At 47.7% G+C, this 15,353-nt stretch overlaps 6 protein-coding genes across 6 annotated transcripts; 3 read left to right on the forward strand and 3 right to left on the reverse strand.

The window, feature by feature from the left end:
• Positions 1-398: 398 nt before the first annotated feature.
• Positions 399-4,198, forward strand: B0J16DRAFT_398823 (uncharacterized protein; the record flags this gene model as incomplete). Its single annotated transcript, XM_046132418.1, has 11 exons — positions 399-880; positions 932-971; positions 1,032-1,437; positions 1,489-1,667; positions 1,717-1,850; positions 1,884-2,317; positions 2,373-2,419; positions 2,455-2,517; positions 2,617-3,096; positions 3,251-3,786; positions 3,842-4,198. The coding sequence occupies 11 exons, from the start codon at positions 399-401 to the stop codon at positions 4,068-4,070; spliced, it is 3,030 nt and encodes a 1,009-aa protein (XP_045982757.1). The 3' UTR covers positions 4,071-4,198.
• A 97-nt stretch (positions 4,199-4,295) lies between these two features.
• Positions 4,296-7,944, reverse strand: B0J16DRAFT_371972 (uncharacterized protein). The gene is made up of 4 exons (XM_046130449.1): positions 6,632-7,944; positions 6,209-6,468; positions 4,851-6,155; positions 4,296-4,800 (listed from the first exon to the last, which is right to left on the reverse strand). The coding sequence occupies exons 1-4, from the start codon at positions 7,844-7,846 to the stop codon at positions 4,347-4,349; spliced, it is 3,234 nt and encodes a 1,077-aa protein (XP_045982758.1). The 5' UTR covers positions 7,847-7,944; the 3' UTR covers positions 4,296-4,346.
• A 957-nt stretch (positions 7,945-8,901) lies between these two features.
• B0J16DRAFT_304432 (Alpha/Beta hydrolase protein) lies at positions 8,902-9,992 on the forward strand. The gene is made up of 3 exons (XM_046124722.1): positions 8,902-9,197; positions 9,246-9,451; positions 9,501-9,992. The coding sequence occupies exons 1-3, from the start codon at positions 8,932-8,934 to the stop codon at positions 9,977-9,979; spliced, it is 951 nt and encodes a 316-aa protein (XP_045982759.1). The 5' UTR covers positions 8,902-8,931; the 3' UTR covers positions 9,980-9,992.
• A 51-nt stretch (positions 9,993-10,043) lies between these two features.
• On the reverse strand, positions 10,044-11,820 carry B0J16DRAFT_340923 (major facilitator superfamily domain-containing protein). The gene has a single exon (XM_046127760.1). The coding sequence runs from the start codon at positions 11,721-11,723 to the stop codon at positions 10,128-10,130; it is 1,596 nt and encodes a 531-aa protein (XP_045982760.1). The 5' UTR covers positions 11,724-11,820; the 3' UTR covers positions 10,044-10,127.
• Positions 11,821-12,298: 478 nt separating this feature from the next.
• On the forward strand, positions 12,299-13,606 carry B0J16DRAFT_371975 (uncharacterized protein). Its single transcript, XM_046130450.1, has 2 exons — positions 12,299-12,948; positions 13,003-13,606. Exons 1-2 carry the CDS (start codon positions 12,359-12,361, stop codon positions 13,406-13,408), a joined length of 996 nt encoding a protein of 331 aa, XP_045982761.1. The 5' UTR covers positions 12,299-12,358; the 3' UTR covers positions 13,409-13,606.
• A 135-nt stretch (positions 13,607-13,741) lies between these two features.
• Positions 13,742-15,340, reverse strand: B0J16DRAFT_398832 (major facilitator superfamily domain-containing protein; the record flags this gene model as incomplete). Its single annotated transcript, XM_046132419.1, has 4 exons — positions 13,742-13,912; positions 13,960-14,213; positions 14,264-14,953; positions 15,055-15,340. The coding sequence occupies 4 exons, from the start codon at positions 15,338-15,340 to the stop codon at positions 13,742-13,744; spliced, it is 1,401 nt and encodes a 466-aa protein (XP_045982762.1).
• Positions 15,341-15,353: the final 13 nt, after the last annotated feature.

The following is a 15,353-nucleotide window of genomic DNA, read 5'->3' on the forward strand; positions in this document are numbered from 1 at the left end:
GCAATTTACCAGGACTTTAGTTAGAAGCTGATGTATCCCATACAGGCCGAATTAAAGACTCATTATTATCCTTTGCAATCATCTTGGTTCTTGTCTTACATCGACAGCCCTACGAAGAAATGATCATCTGTCGTGTGCAACATAGCATCCTCGGCTGTAAATCAACCGTCAACGGCGATCGCCGATCATTTATTTCTTAGTAGTGACCCGGAGCTTTTACTGGACAGATTTAGCTGATCATTGCTTCACGTTGATATGGATGCTCTTCCCCCCACCTTTTTGGCTGATAAAAATCTTTAAACCTTCAGCGAAATCTGAAGAAAACATCCTCTCACTGACTTTCCAGTGGTTATCTGATAGCAATCCAGATTTGACTTTTTGTTTCCTCTCCGGCGACTATGGCCAACAATCGCAGCCAACTTGACAAGAAAAAAGCCAATATTGCGAGCAACCCTAACGATGAATCCCAACCCGCCGTCAACTACACCCCATTGATCCCTGAGAATCCTTCTGAGGGAGCCGACTACAGTAAGCCAGCTCGCAGCGTTTCTGATGGCGAGCGACCGTCCCATCATGACCCCCCTCATGTAGCGAATAAACCCTGGATCAAGCAAACGTCAATTTCAGAAAGCCTTCCTTTACGCGACCATCAAAGAGAAACAGAATCCCTGGCAACGGGCCTGAAGCCTGCCGATACTGTTAAAGCCTGGTTGAGAAATAGTTTCTTTCTCAAGGACTGGGACGCGAATACTCATCTGTGCGAAATCATCGAAGGCGTTTATGCTGAAAGCCCAACAGAGTCACCAAACATTGAACTTTCAGTCGTCGAATCTAATTGGAGAGCGCTCAGGGACGGCAAGAAAATAAAGATAAGATGGCTGTAAGTAATGGACCCAATAGCATACTAAAATACAGCTGAATGTATGTCCAGGCAACTTCAGAGCACTAAGCCGGATCTCAAACTATTACAGGTGAGGGCTTTCCGCTGTCTTGTAAACCTTTGACCAAGGGGACTGATAAAGACTTGGTAGGGGCTTGTTGTCGACTGTCCATTTATTCCCATCAAGTTGAAGCCAGTTGCACTAAGAGTTCTGCTTGACGGAAAAGAACAACTCTCCGATATTCCGACGTCTGTAATTCATACAGGGACTGTAATAAAGCATGTTGGGTACAATATTGACAAACAGAGCCGTGTCGTAGAAACTACCGAGCCTGTCATATTCCTTTCAACTCCATCTCTTACCCTGCCAGAAAACCCGGCAAAGGACAAATGGAATTTAGTCAGCAGCTCTCGGACACTCCTCCAATTCCTATATGGATCTGGCTTCCGCACTGACTCGGAACGTAATGTTGGGGACCCAGCTCTGCAGCGCCCCGAGAGCGACCTGGTGAATGCACTCAATGTGCCAGAAACAGGCATTCTTATGATAGGTAGCGGTATGTACGATGCCATCAAGATTTTATCGCCAGGACTAAAACTTCTTTTAGAAACTCTCATAAGCTTCTCGACAGAGTCTTGGACAACCTTGGTATCTTCAAACACCAGATTTTCGTGGCATGTCCAAAGCTTCAAAAGCTGTGAGGCCGACCCCTATGAAGTTAAAGTGTTGAAGACTACGCAGAGTTTGGAGTCTACACTCAGTATTGAAAAAACATGTGATTATGAGGTCAGTATCAGTATAACCGTCGTCCAAGGCACTAACTGAAAGTTTGTAGACGTTCCTGAAGAAGGCTAAATTTGCGCTCGACATCGGAGTTGGGCTTGAGAAGTATGTCCTGGTTGACGAACATAGAATCCTTGTCGATAAAGAAACCTGGACCGAGTATATGCGTTCAGGGGAGGTTGAGAGGTATGTATTTCACTTTGATGAGAGTCTGAGAAGTCTTTGGACGCAAACATCTCGTCAGCCTGATGGTATGCTCCAGGGAAAGCAACAGGCCACTGTGTTGCCTCTTATACCAGGTGGGGACATCGACAACAGCGTGGCCCAAACTTCACAAGAGCTCCCTCTGTCAGAAGACCCTGTTTCACCATCAGAACCACTTGTTGAACTTACAGGTATCAACAAATGCGACGGCCCAGAAAAGCCGCCTTCGGCGTTGCCGCTATCGTCATTGCCAGGTAGCATCTCTGAGGGTGATTTCGTTCCTTTCTTATTCTGGGAATCTCCAAAAAGGAACCCCCAAGTTTACTCTGACCAACAGATCACTGAGCGGTATCATCTTGCAGACAGGCTGTTCTTCATGCAATTTGAAGAACCCGTTGGAGAGCTGGATTTTGTCGACCTGTGCACGAGAGAAACCTTCGAGTTGAAATGTAAGATCGCCCAGCACAACCTCGAGAAAGCCACATCGGCTACTACAAACGATAGGGCGCATTGCGAAAGTCCACGAAGTTGCAGAGCCGAAAGCGATTATTGTCAGCATTTCTCAGATATACAGATGTTTCAGCAGTTATTGCAAGTCTGTGAAGTGGTTTTGGGCCTCTTCAGTCTTGACCAGGACGACTATCGTTCTGTAAGAATAGCTGATCATTTCAGGGGGACGTTAGACGCGATTGTCCGTGTATGCACTTGCCTTCCTCTGACATAATTATATGCTGACGCCCTACCACAGCAAATCAGTCTGTCTGTGGTGCCAGTCCATGAGTTCGAAAAGCCAAAATGGCTATCGATTTCGCCTCTTCTCAATATAGCACATGGTCCCGACTTCTACTTTCAATGGAAGGAACTCCCACCCGAGGGATGTAACGATTGCAGGCAAGGTGCGTCTTACAAGTCGGTATCCGATGCCCTGAGACATATATATGCATATCACATCGAACGCCAGCAAAGTGTCAAAGACGATATGATTATCTACGACCGTGGTCTGGGATGGCTTCAATGGCGGGTTGCTGGACCACAACTGGACGAGTCATATACTTCTATTATGCGACAACTTTCAGAGGACCTTCTCGATATCTGGACAATGTCACACGAGATACATACGTTGGCTTTGGGAAAGAATTTGTTTCTTCTCCAAAGTCTCATGGACACCTTTGAGCACATTATCATTAAGCTTGCACTCGCAGCTGAAGAGCTTGCGCAACTCAACAAAGTCCGCTTAAGGATCCCTGAAACAAGGTCCCGCAGATATCATCCGTCATCGAGAGCAAACTATTTTCCTCTATCCAAAAAAACATACAAACCAGAAGATCTGGGATTCCCTCAATCGTGCCAAGCAAAGTGTTATTATGGCTGATATAGACCAGGATGGCCTTGATCGATTGAACATTTCATCCATCAGCCCAGAAGTCTTAGTTACCATTTTCTTGAACAATCTTCACCGCGACACAATTGTCCAGGGATCAAGAAAGAAACTGGACATTATCAAGCATTACCAGCGGATCTCTAACGCCCTTCGCTCCGCGGCGATTCGAAATCCAGCCAGAAAGCGATTTCTAGAAATATCTAGGCTTGAAGAGGAGTTGGAGGCCCTTCAGGCTGTACTCCAGGTTCAAGAATGCACAATTGAGAGATACAAAGTTGCGATCAACCCTGTCGGATTGAAACCCGACCCAACAAGCCCAGCATGCTTACAGCATCGAAAAGACACGTATGGTTTGGAAGCGCGCTATCTTGATTCACAGATCAAAAGACTGGCTGAAGACAGAGAGACGCTGGAAATGCTGCGAACTGTCGCTAAGAAGGCAAGGAAGGACATGAGACAGGTCCTGGAAGTTCTTGATGAAGGGCATGGGAAGGCCATACGAGTCTTCACATTCGTTACACTTTTCTTTCTCCCACTGTAAGTCCCGTCAGAAGGCCTATTGTGAATAAGATGGGCTAACCACCTGATGTAGTTCCTTCGTCACGGGCTTTTTCGGCATGAACACAACAGACGTGAGGGACATTGAATGGAACCAAAAGATCTTTTGGTCTTCTGCAATTCCATTGACCCTTCTGGTTCTCAGCATCGCCCTTTTATATGGCTACAAATGGGACTTAATAGTGTGCCGAGTCCGCAGTGCATGTAGGTCAAGACAGGAACCCGGGCTTCATTCTATTTGGGAAGTTGATCTTGAGCACTGAAAGAGCCCCTGTCTCGATGATCGGAATGGCCGCCCCTCAGCCTCTTCAGTAGGAATGAAGAGCGAGTCGCTATTAGGCAAGATTGAGATTTGGTGGGAGCGACTTTCGCGAAAGGTAGAACAAAAGAGACCGAAAGAAGAGGTTGCTGAGTGTGACTTAGCTTAGAGTTTGGGGAGGAGTTCAATGTATATCAGTCAGCTAAATCCAGAGATAGTCATTCAATAGCTTGATGTTTCTTTGTCTCGTAAAGTACAGGTGTTTGACAGTCACAGTACTTCAATCGCTGTCACTGCCAGTACTATCGTCGTAATCCTCTTCAACACATACCCCGTTGCCCGAATCCTCCATTTGTGAGATCTCATCACTAAATCGGACGTGCCTCATTCCGTATATGGCTTTCATGCTATTAGAGTGGGCTGATTTTGAATGGTCGCTGCCATAATGACACCGCCTTGAGGAAGCGGAAGAAACAGCCCTGGCTCGTCGCTCGTGGGATATCTGGCTGGAGCTGTCTACTTGCACTGGATCTGTTGACCGTATTGAAACCGGCTCACGTGACAACCGCGAAGGCGCTTTCAATAGAATAGCATCGGCTCGACTCATACACTTGAGGATAGAACTGACTTTTGGCTTTACTGAGTTCGAAGAAGAATTGGGGTAAGTGTAAGAAGCCTCTTCGTATCCCTTTTGCAGTGGCCCATAAAGCCACGTTACGTCGTGATTTTTGAGCCTGCCGTTGTTAGCCGAAAGAAAAGTGCATAACGAGAGTGGTCATAGTACCAGTTGAGAGAGGATGGAGGGACTTCCTTATTATTGTGATAGACCTTCGACCAGGCGCGCCAAGATGCATTGGCTAGGCGTTCTCGGTTCTCAAAGTCACAACTGGTTGAACCTGCATGTCTCCAAGAAGCCATAAGTTCATCGTCCTTCCAATCATAAGTAAGAAAGTCAACACTCTGTGTTGGTACCTCCCTTTCGATATACATATCGTCTTGAGCTAGGAAGCCAACAGTTGATGGGGGTGTGCTATCTTCGCTAGTAGCTAGCGAGGTGATCTCAATCAGGCCATACTCTGCAAGCTTCTTGACGACATCTGAATGATTATTCTCGATGGCGAAGTCAAGCGCCCCTTTCCTATATCGTGGAGTTGTGGCCCAAACATCCGCTCCTTTCTCGATCAACCTGCTGAGGGTACGGCAGCTTCCAAGTCTCGAAGCTTCTAGCAGAGGCGTAAGAGAAACCCCAGTCATCATTTCGAGATTGAACCCCTCTTGACCACAGTACATATCAACAACATCGTCCAGGTCAAAGGCACACGCCAGCCATATCACATGATTGGGCTTTCTGGTCGCTGAATGGCACCTCTCAAGCTCTAATCCCGAGATCTCATCGAAAAGAGCATCGCAAGTCCAACGCTCGAATACAGAGCCGATTTCGGGGCGCGAAAGGATAAACGACACGAAGAGATTTTGGAATGGGTCTACCCGACGTTCTTCTCCAGCGAGTGAAGCATGCTGATGCCAATATCGATCAGCATATCGCTTAACCGCAATGTCTGAGCACAGCTTTGAAGTGATTGCATATCGTCGGTTTCCTTGTGAAGAATCGATATATGAGCCATCGGGGGATAGACTCAGATATATGTGTAGGAGACTGTGGTAGGCTAATGAAGCATGTGCCTTTTGTGGGGTGAATACCTCATACCGACAATTGTGAAACTGCTCAAAGAGTTTTCTAACCGACAAATGGACAAACCGAAACACGTCCATTGACTGGTCAATCTCTACCAGATTTCCGCAAACATCGAGGAGATGTTGAGACGACAATGGTATATCGGACGTGCCAGTGACACATGAGATGAAGGCTGCAAACGAGTCTGTCTGTAAGGTCTTTCTTCCATAGAGCAGCCATTTAAAAACACCGTCAGCAAGTCGTTGCGAGCTTGGTCCAGCATCTATGATAGTGGCGTAAATAGTGTAATAAGAGTGATCGAGGGTTTGCGGTAGGTGACCCAGTCTGGACTTCAGGTCTTGGTCTAGTTTCGAGTGCTTCAGTGTCTCGATCTGGAGATCCACCCATCTGAACCTATTTGACGTAAGTGCTTTCATCCTAAGATCTGGATAAGAGTCAAAACTCACATTCCTTGAGCCTTGGAAGATAAAGTAGCCCTAATCTCATCTCGCAGTTCATGAGACCCTGGACCGTATAGCCTTGCTCTTGAATCCATCATTGCATCTACCTTTTCATCAACGAATCGACTGATGTCTTCCGAGTTATATGTGGCACTAACTCTTATATCTGACGCATCGGCTAGGGAAGCCATGATATCGATATCGTCTCGACTGGTGATGAATATCTTAACAAGGTTCGCTGACTCTTCTCTGACTCGTTTGAGGCACTGAAGGACAGACATCCGTTCGTCAGTCGCACTCGTCCAAAGCATCAATCAAGATCGTAAGAGACGGATAAATGTCCATGACCTCAATGAGTGTTTCAACACATTCATCTTCCGTCCATTCCCTATCGCCAAAGCCCTCGTCTTGAATTCTGTCATGCCTTACCTTCACTGGCTGAGAGATCGTTCGAGTCGGCGACAAAGCCGTCACTTGGCGGAGAAGGCTTTGCATCAACGATATACATTGTCCACGTCTTGGCTCCCGTGGATCTCTGGCGCAGTAGAAGAAAGCAAGCAGCTCGGTCGAGTCGGTCTCGGTAGCTTTTATATCGTCAATGACCACGGAACTTAGCTTCGTTTTCCCACAGCCGGGGATACCATGCAACCAGAAGACCGTCGATGAGCTACTGCCGCGCCAGTTAATGAAAGAAGGATGCTGCAAAAGCCATTGGCCAGAGCCTTCTAACCGAGCGCGAGCAGCCGCTTGATGATGGGAAGGATATGGTAGAGTCGAAATAGACTTTAGGATAGTCAGGCGATCGGTTTCCTGGGCCAACACCAACAGCTGCGACACATCGGCATTGATCCTTGTGATAGGTGACTTGAGAAATTCGAGGATGTTCTTCAAGTATGTCATACGTTCAAGACTAACTTGATCTGATTTGGTTGCATCGAATTCTCGGATCTCCCCTTCTGCAACCATAACGCAACGATCCACACCACCCTGCTCGACAGACACAGTTGAAGAGAAACTTTGTGCCGCTTCCGCGTCCGCAACAAAACTTCCGGCCAAGTTCTTCATGGTACTGTTTGAATAGTACTTGATCGCTCTGGCTAGGAAAGCCAATAGGCGGGCGTAAAGGCGAGCAAGCGATTCCTCCAGAGACTGGGTAACCTTGAGTCCTCGAGTCAGATACAGATCCTCAACGATCGCGCACTGGGCGACAATGTTGGAGATCTGCCCCACGTTCTCAGCCATGATACCAAACGTTTTCACGTTGTCGACCGCGACCTGGAGGAAGAACCGGACACAAGCCCAGGGCAGTGCCGCATGTGCCGGGTCATATTGGACGGCTGCGTCACCTACAGCCTTGACTTTCTCGACCCAGGCGATGATCTTCTCGAGATGATCTCTGACGACGTATGTTCGACCTTTCCAGTTGAACTTCCATCTTTTCTGCAGAGCCTCGGCCCTCTTCAGCTGAGCCGCTTGGATGATGTCAGCTAGCACGCCAACGTTGTTGGAATGAGTGAGAGTGTCTAGGCTCTCTCTATCCTTGTCTGGTAATGTTTGCAGCGCGATCGACCAAATACTCTCTTTGGGGGCTGCTGTTGATATGGGCGGTGTGCTGGTCTGACCTGGAGTTGTTGAACTGTCCATGTTTCCTCGAGGAATCGGATCATATGGAGCGTGCCTTCCTTCCCTTTCGACCAACTCCAGGGAATGTTCTTTGGAATACTAATGAGGGTTGGCAGTTGGGCTGACTGTGGGTTTCTTGTCGAGGCGTTTCAAACACCCTGCGTTCCTCGCGGGGCTGAGTTGTCATTTGCTCCGCATGGCTGTCTCATACAAGCCGTTATAATTGGTTCCCTCCATGCATGCATCTGCAGCAGATGTCATTGGAGAATTCTCAGTACACAATTGGGCCTCAATACAACACAGCCTCGAGGCATTTTTTAATGGCTGTGTTGAAGGTTGAAGCTTTACTGAGCCATGGATGTTTACGGATAGAAGTCGCAATTGGTTCCTAACCTAACTTCTCACGGTGGATCTTCAAGGGTTCCGTAGTGGACTTATCGCCCCGCAGGCACAAGGACTACAGCGCACGACAATTTATTTACAGTGGGACTATAGCGCCACCACCCCTAACACACGCAGTGGGACTGATTGCCCGGCGAGCAATGGTAGGAATAAAACGTCCAAAACACCCATGACCATTGAATTGGTCTGCAATACATGATGTGAATGGCTTCGCTCACTGTTCGAATGCCAGGTACGTCTGGAGTTGGATCGAATAAAGAGCATGACCACCAACAGAAGCAGGCCTTGCAGTGCGGTGCCACTGTGCAGAATTAAAATGACTAATGGCTCCTTTATGCAGATAGCGTATACGAAAACAAAGGACGAATACGGCTTCACTTTCCTTGTTTTACAGTAATTATTCCTTTTCCAGTTATCACCGGAAATTCCGTCTGTTCCCAGCCAATAGGGCGAGGGACGAAGCTTAGAAAGAGAATAGGAACGTAAGCACTTGCTTATGAAGAATTGGTGATATCCATTTATGCTAAAACGGGCTCTTCAGGATGGTACCTGGTGCGGGGGCGTTATCTTGGACATCTGAATAAGCAAGCCACTGATGCGGGTTTGGCTTATGATATAAGTAGGCCGAACACTCTTGAGTTCGCTCAACACTTACCAAAACCTACAAGCATTTTCTTAATTCAAACCGGTGTCAAAATCTGACCATGGATACTTATCTCGATCCCATCAATCGCAAGTTCGCCGATGCGGTAGCTGAAGGTCCGCCACTATACACAAAGTCCTACACTGAAGCTCGCGAAATTCTGGAAGACATCCAGAGCTATAAGCCTGCAGAGGACATTCAAAGTGAAGAAGTGAAAGTCGAAGTCAAAGGCGAGAATGTCACAACTGTCATTTTTCGTCCCAAGAACGCGCAGGGCACTCTTAACATGATCTTCTACACCCACGGTGGTGGATGGATTCTCGGAAGGTAAGAAGACGAAACAGGCAGGTGGTATCTAGTGACTGACTCTTGTAGTCCGACTGTGCATGGCGCATTGATGGAAGATTTCGCACGCCAGACTGGGGCTGCTGTTGTGTTCCCTTACTATACCCCAGCTCCTGAAGCACAGTACCCAGTCCAGTTTGAGCAGGCATACGGCGTATTGGAGCACTTCGTCACGAATAGTGACAAGTATGGCCTCAAGGTTGATAGTTTTGGTCTAGCTGGCGATAGTGTGGGCGGTAAGTACCAAATTCTCTTCGCAAACCGATAGTCTAATCAAAGTTATAGGCCACATGGCTATTGCAATGGCCCAACTCGCCCAAAGCCGCAACCTTCCCTCCAAGATCGGGCAAATCGTTCTCCTCTACCCAGTCACAGACACACACAGCAAATCCAAGACTTATCAAACTTTCCAGAACGGTCCTTATCTCTCTGAAAAGACCATGGATTGGATGATCCCAGCCTTCCTCCCTAAAGAAGAAGACCGAAAGCTTCCACTAACTTCACCTCTGCAATTCGCCCCTGATGAAGTTCTTTCAAAGTTCCCACCTACAACTATCTTTTTGTCTGGTGCCGATCCGCTAATTGGTGAGGGAGAGGCTTTTGGACATAGGCTGCAGCAGCTGGGCGTCGATGCGGCTATTCTCAAGGCTGATGGACAAGTCCACGATTTTGCTATGCTGGCGCCTATTAGAGGATCACCTACTGCCAGAGCTGTGGTTGAACTGGCGTCTGCAAAGCTGATGAAGGCGTTTGCCGACAAATGAAAACCGTAATGAGGTCGCATAATGTAGCTTACCTGGTTATTAGAACATAGAACTATATCTAGTGCTCGTACACCAATTCTATCATTTATTATTTGTCTATAAAACTTGAGGCTATCCGCAACTTCCATAGATGTGAACCAACGCCGGATTATTCCATCTCTTTGGCAAAAGGACTGCGAGCTCGAATCCTCCGTCCATAGAAATACAGGAGCCACGGAATGGCAGTCAAGACCAGACCCAAACCACCTAAGAGACCGCCAGTCCCTTTCAATGTTAAGCTGTTTATCATTCTGGCAGTGAGTAATGGAAAGATGCCTCCTATCAGATTACGGCATAGGCTTTGGGCAGCCAAAGCTGAGGAGGCGTATCCATGATATGTATCCGCAAGGTAATTAAAGACAGCAAGATAAATACTATAGATACCCATTGTGCAAGATCCAATTGCTAGTGTCGGGGAAACCCAGGTTGTATCTGGCTTTGCAGACATGAAGAACCAGAATAGGCCGATGGGTAGGAGAATGGATTGTATGCATGGAGATAATAGTCTCTGCTCTGGTGTTGTAGAAAGCGTCTTGTGAGGTAAAGCCCAACGCGTGATTGGTTCTTGAATGACGGCCAATATGATACTCAGAATGCTGCCAACGACCACCGCTGCATAAACCGCTCCGACCTGAGTACTGTCAAAGCCATATACAGCTGTGAAGACAAGGCCAACGCTGCTAAACTGCATGTAAAGAATTGCCCAAGCAAATGATACCCACAATGTGAACCAGAACAGAATGGACTCCGTCATCAATAAGCGTAGAGGGAATGCGAGACTTCGCCAAATCATGCTGATCTCGACATGAATGTTTTCTTCGACCAACGGGGCAAAGCGTACAGCAGTTCCGCTTAGTGTCTTGAACTGCAGAGTATTGAGGGCGGCGCATTTACGTCGTAGTAACACGTTACTTCGCGTTTCTTGAAACAGGAAGAAGATGATGGTGGTCGCGGTCCCGATGGTGATAAGTTGAAGATAGAATATCCATCTCCAGCCTAGGCGATCGACGATGATACCACTGACCAAAGGTCCCAGACCAGTGCCTATCATGATAGAGAGTGAGTATAGAGCCATCGGCGTGTTTCGATCTTCTTTTCGATATAGATCACTGACAACACCTCCAGTCAAGGTGGCAAAAACAGCAGCGCCATTACCCGTAATCAGGCGCGCGACCATCATTCCAGCGTAACTATTCGTAACAGCACATCCCAGACTTCCAAGGAAGAAGATAATTCCAGATGCGACAAAGACCCAGTATCGGCCGTGTACTTCACTCACGGGCGCCAAAACCATCGGGGTAATGGCAAAGCCTGTGACAAACAGCGTAATTCCAGCGTTGAATTGAGTATCATCGATGTTCCATTTGCTTCTTAGAGGCTCTGATGCGAGGGCGTAGGCACCGGAGGAGTATGAGGCGAGTGTTGACGCCATGAAAGCTCCGGAGAGGATGGTTATCTTCTTTTTGAGAGACCATCTGAATGGTGATAGGAAGTCGGGAATCCTGAAGTCTGAGTTTGGTGATGCATCGACATGTTTTGACTGAAGAAGTTCAGTAACAGAGAATGATGCCTCCAGTGCTTCATGACCAAGTGGCAATTGTATTTCATCTTGTCCGACATCGGCGTTGTCTTGACCGAAGGATACTCTCTCTGGGTCTTTTTCGGTAGCTTTTGCTTCAACATCTGGCTCGTTTATCGCCGCCATTGTTGCGAGGCCGTTTGACTCCTGTTCAGAGAGACTTTTGCCAGCTGTGCATTACTTCAATCGGGGAACACTGGCTTCCTTATGTGCAGATATGAACTTTGTGAAACCTTATCTTGATAACTTCATGCTGATCACGGCTTTGCGTCGGGTTTAGGTCCTGGAATAAGCGATGGCATAACCGAATTTCAGTTCTGATACGTGGATATAAGATGTCCGTACATCAAGATGCTATTCCCGCGCGCAATCGGGACACTGTTTATCCGATGTTGAAGCCATCATGGCATCCGTGTCTTCTCTGCATGCATAGCACAACAATCTAAGTGACAATTTGGACATTGAGTAATTTCTTTGTAAAAGATGCATTGGATGGTGGATTTTAGCTGTCACGGAGGTGCAGTTTGACGAATAAATTTGACCCCTGGCGCTAGACTAGTCTCCTCGAGACTATCGATTTGCCAAGCCAATAGTCGATGTCACAAAATTACATTTCAAACAAAACCAAGTGAAAACCCCACTAACTAAAGAGAGTTATAAGGAGTATGAATCCAAATTTGTTTTTGTGGGCTGTGGCAACCATTCGCTCGTCTTTGTTCTCACGTTTCGACGTACTTCCACTCTTTAACTGTGTTGTCAATATGATCTTCTCCAAGCTATCGGTTGCGGCGGCGGCTATTGCTCTGTCAGGGCAGGCTATTGCCAGTCCCTGTAAGCCCATTTCTCAGTCGGCGACTATCAGCGTAGAAACTTCAGCTACGAGCGAGTCACTGGCGACTGAGACTTCTTCTTTGGCTGCCACTTCTCTTTCGACAGAGGCTTCCACCGCGGAAACTTCCACCGCTGAAACCGCTACTGCCTCCTCTACCCTCACATCTGAGACTTTGGTCGCCATCGATGTCACCACTACCACGGCATCCTCTATGACTGAGCAGACCACGCTCGAAACCACCATCACGATCTTGGAGTCATCTTCTGAGACTACTACCGGAACAGATGACTTTACGACCGAAGCGGCCACTACCACTGCAGATGCTACCACCACCGATGCATCCACCTTGGAGGCCACAACGTCCTCTTCAGCACCCCAGTGCACATTCACCGGCGCATACACCAACTATGTCAGCAACCCATCCTTCGATGACCACGCCCTGGGGAATACGGACCCCTGGATTTCCTTAGGTACCCCTTGGCACCAGGGCAATGTTGGAAGAGGAGGCGGCTCCGCTATGTAAGTTATACCAGACTATCCATCTATCATACAATCGCTGATTCTTCTTCCTAGGGCTATCAAGTTCCCCGATCCTCCCTTCGGCGCATCATTCCTGCAACCCCTTCAAGGTGTCGTTGCTGGTCGAGAGTATGTTCTCACATACTACTTCCAACTTGCTGAGGGCAGCCCACTTGCTTCTGATGAGTGCCGAATTGGCGCAAGCGCTGGTTCGGGGGGCCAAACCCGTCGTTGGGTTCAAACTGATGGAGAAGAAGCCGTCCAGCCCGGGCAGTACAACAAGCAACAGTTTCGCATTACTGCTGAAAATGATGACCAGAGACTTGGGATTGGCTTCTTTTGTGATACTTCGTTTCAAGGTGAGACCAGGGTTTACATTGATGATGTCTCTGTGTATGACTACTATGAGGGCTGTGAAGATCCTACGGAGGTTGAGGTACCAATCATTGAAGAATATTGAATCTGATATTACAGGTCCTGGACGTTCTCTAGCCTACGGTGCTGTTACGATCTCGGTTTGGAGAGCCAGAAGGTCCGAAATGCCTTCAGTAATTTATGTCGCCAGGAACCTCGAATTCCTTTACCTTTCTATGTATATTCTTGTTACATATCTAAACTATATACTGCACAATCTCTCTCGTTGTACTATTGTCCACACTTCACTGATTATAATAGGATTTCACGCATCTCTCATATGAAGTGAATTAAGTGTACTGATGAGAATAGATTGGCAGAAACTAAGCGGACTAAGTACTCATAAACCGTGTATGCCGTGGATCTTGTTTGTCCATGTTCAGTACGCGTAGAATAGTCTCTCCTCGTTGTTCGACGCTCGGATCTTGCGGTTCTCCCGAATCAACATCCATCGCAATACCCAAGCCAATACGGCCGAGGCAGCTGAAAAAGCAGCACTGCTTGACATAGCGACAGGATACATGGGCTCATCAGAACTTGGCCAAAGGTACTTGAAGAGGTCAGCGGTGTTCCATTCGCCGAACGCAGAGAACTTACTGGGGTATAGATAGGTCCTAGTGTAGCAACGGTATTGGCCATGGCAAGGGAGATGGCCTTCTTCTCCTTGGTCTGTCCACAGGTACTAGCGACCCAGCCAAGGATAACACTGTTGCAAGCATAGACTCCACTGGCGAAAACGCACATGGCGAAGTAGCGGGCACCTGTATTGTGAACCGTACATGCTAGGACAAAACCAAGCACGGCCATGATTTTAGCAACAGTGATGTGCCAAGTTCTTTCGTTCATTCGACCTACTTTATGTTAGTCTGTGTTCATTGCTCGTCAAGGCGCTATCACTTACCGGAGTTTGCGGCCCATGCTATGCAAACAATGCCTGAAACAATGTAGGGTGGGCAAGTAAGAGCAAGAGTAGTGTTGCGATCGAAGCCGAGTGTTCCAACAATAGTAGGGAAGAAGTTCTTGAAGTTACTGGCAGCCATGTGGAAGTGTTGCATAAAGACAAGGACCCAAAGACGAGGGTCTTTGCATGCGTCGAGAAGACCAGCCCAAGTAGATGTGTTGGTTCGGATCTGAACTGTGTCCGCGGCGATTCGATCGTGAGCCAGCTGTCTTTCCTCTTCAGTCAACCACTTTGTGTTTCCAGGCTCATCAGGCAAGATAAATGCTGAACCAATGGAGATGACAAAAGTGATGATACCCTGAAGGATGAAGAGCCATCTCCAGCCAGCGAGACCCGCTACGCCACTCATCTCAAACACACCAATAGCAATGAGCCCTGCAAAGGCAGTTCCACAGATATTGGCAGTGAAGAGGATAGAAATGCGCGTTGCAATCTCTTTCTTGGTATAGAAAATCGAGAGGACGTAGAGGGCGCCTGGGTAGAAGGGCGCTTCGGTAACGCCGAGGAAGAATCGTGTCAGGACGAGGCCTTTGAAGTCGTGGCATATGGCTGTAAGAGTGCTTACAACGGCCCACAGTGCCATGGCCCCGGACATGTAAAGTGAAGGACGAATTCGGGTCATGAGCATGTCTGAAGAAAGTCAGCTCAAGTTTCTGGTGTTAGGATAAGGGAAGGCAGCTTACTGGATGGAATTTGACCAAGGATGTATCCCACAAACAGGATCGACACACAGGTCTGATACTCTGTGGAACTGAGATTGAGCTCCTCTTCAAGACCGTCCAATCTAGCAACAGTGATGGCATTACGGTCGAGGTAGTTGAACCAGTACATAATCCACAACATAGGAAGAATGACCCAGTCAAGCTTCTTCACAAGCTTGATCTCTACTGGATCAACTTTCTTGTGGGTACCGGTCTCATCGACCGAAGAGAAGATCTGAGTGTCATGTTTCTCAAGATGATCACAGTGACCCTTCTCCTCAACATCAGTAACATTCTTGTTCTGAACTTCGGACATGTTGAAAGGATAG

Source organism: Fusarium flagelliforme (assembly GCF_020744385.1).
Source record: "Fusarium flagelliforme strain FIESC 12 MPI-CAGE-AA-0113 chromosome Unknown B0J16scaffold_4, whole genome shotgun sequence".
Taxonomy (NCBI): domain Eukaryota; kingdom Fungi; phylum Ascomycota; class Sordariomycetes; order Hypocreales; family Nectriaceae; genus Fusarium; species Fusarium flagelliforme.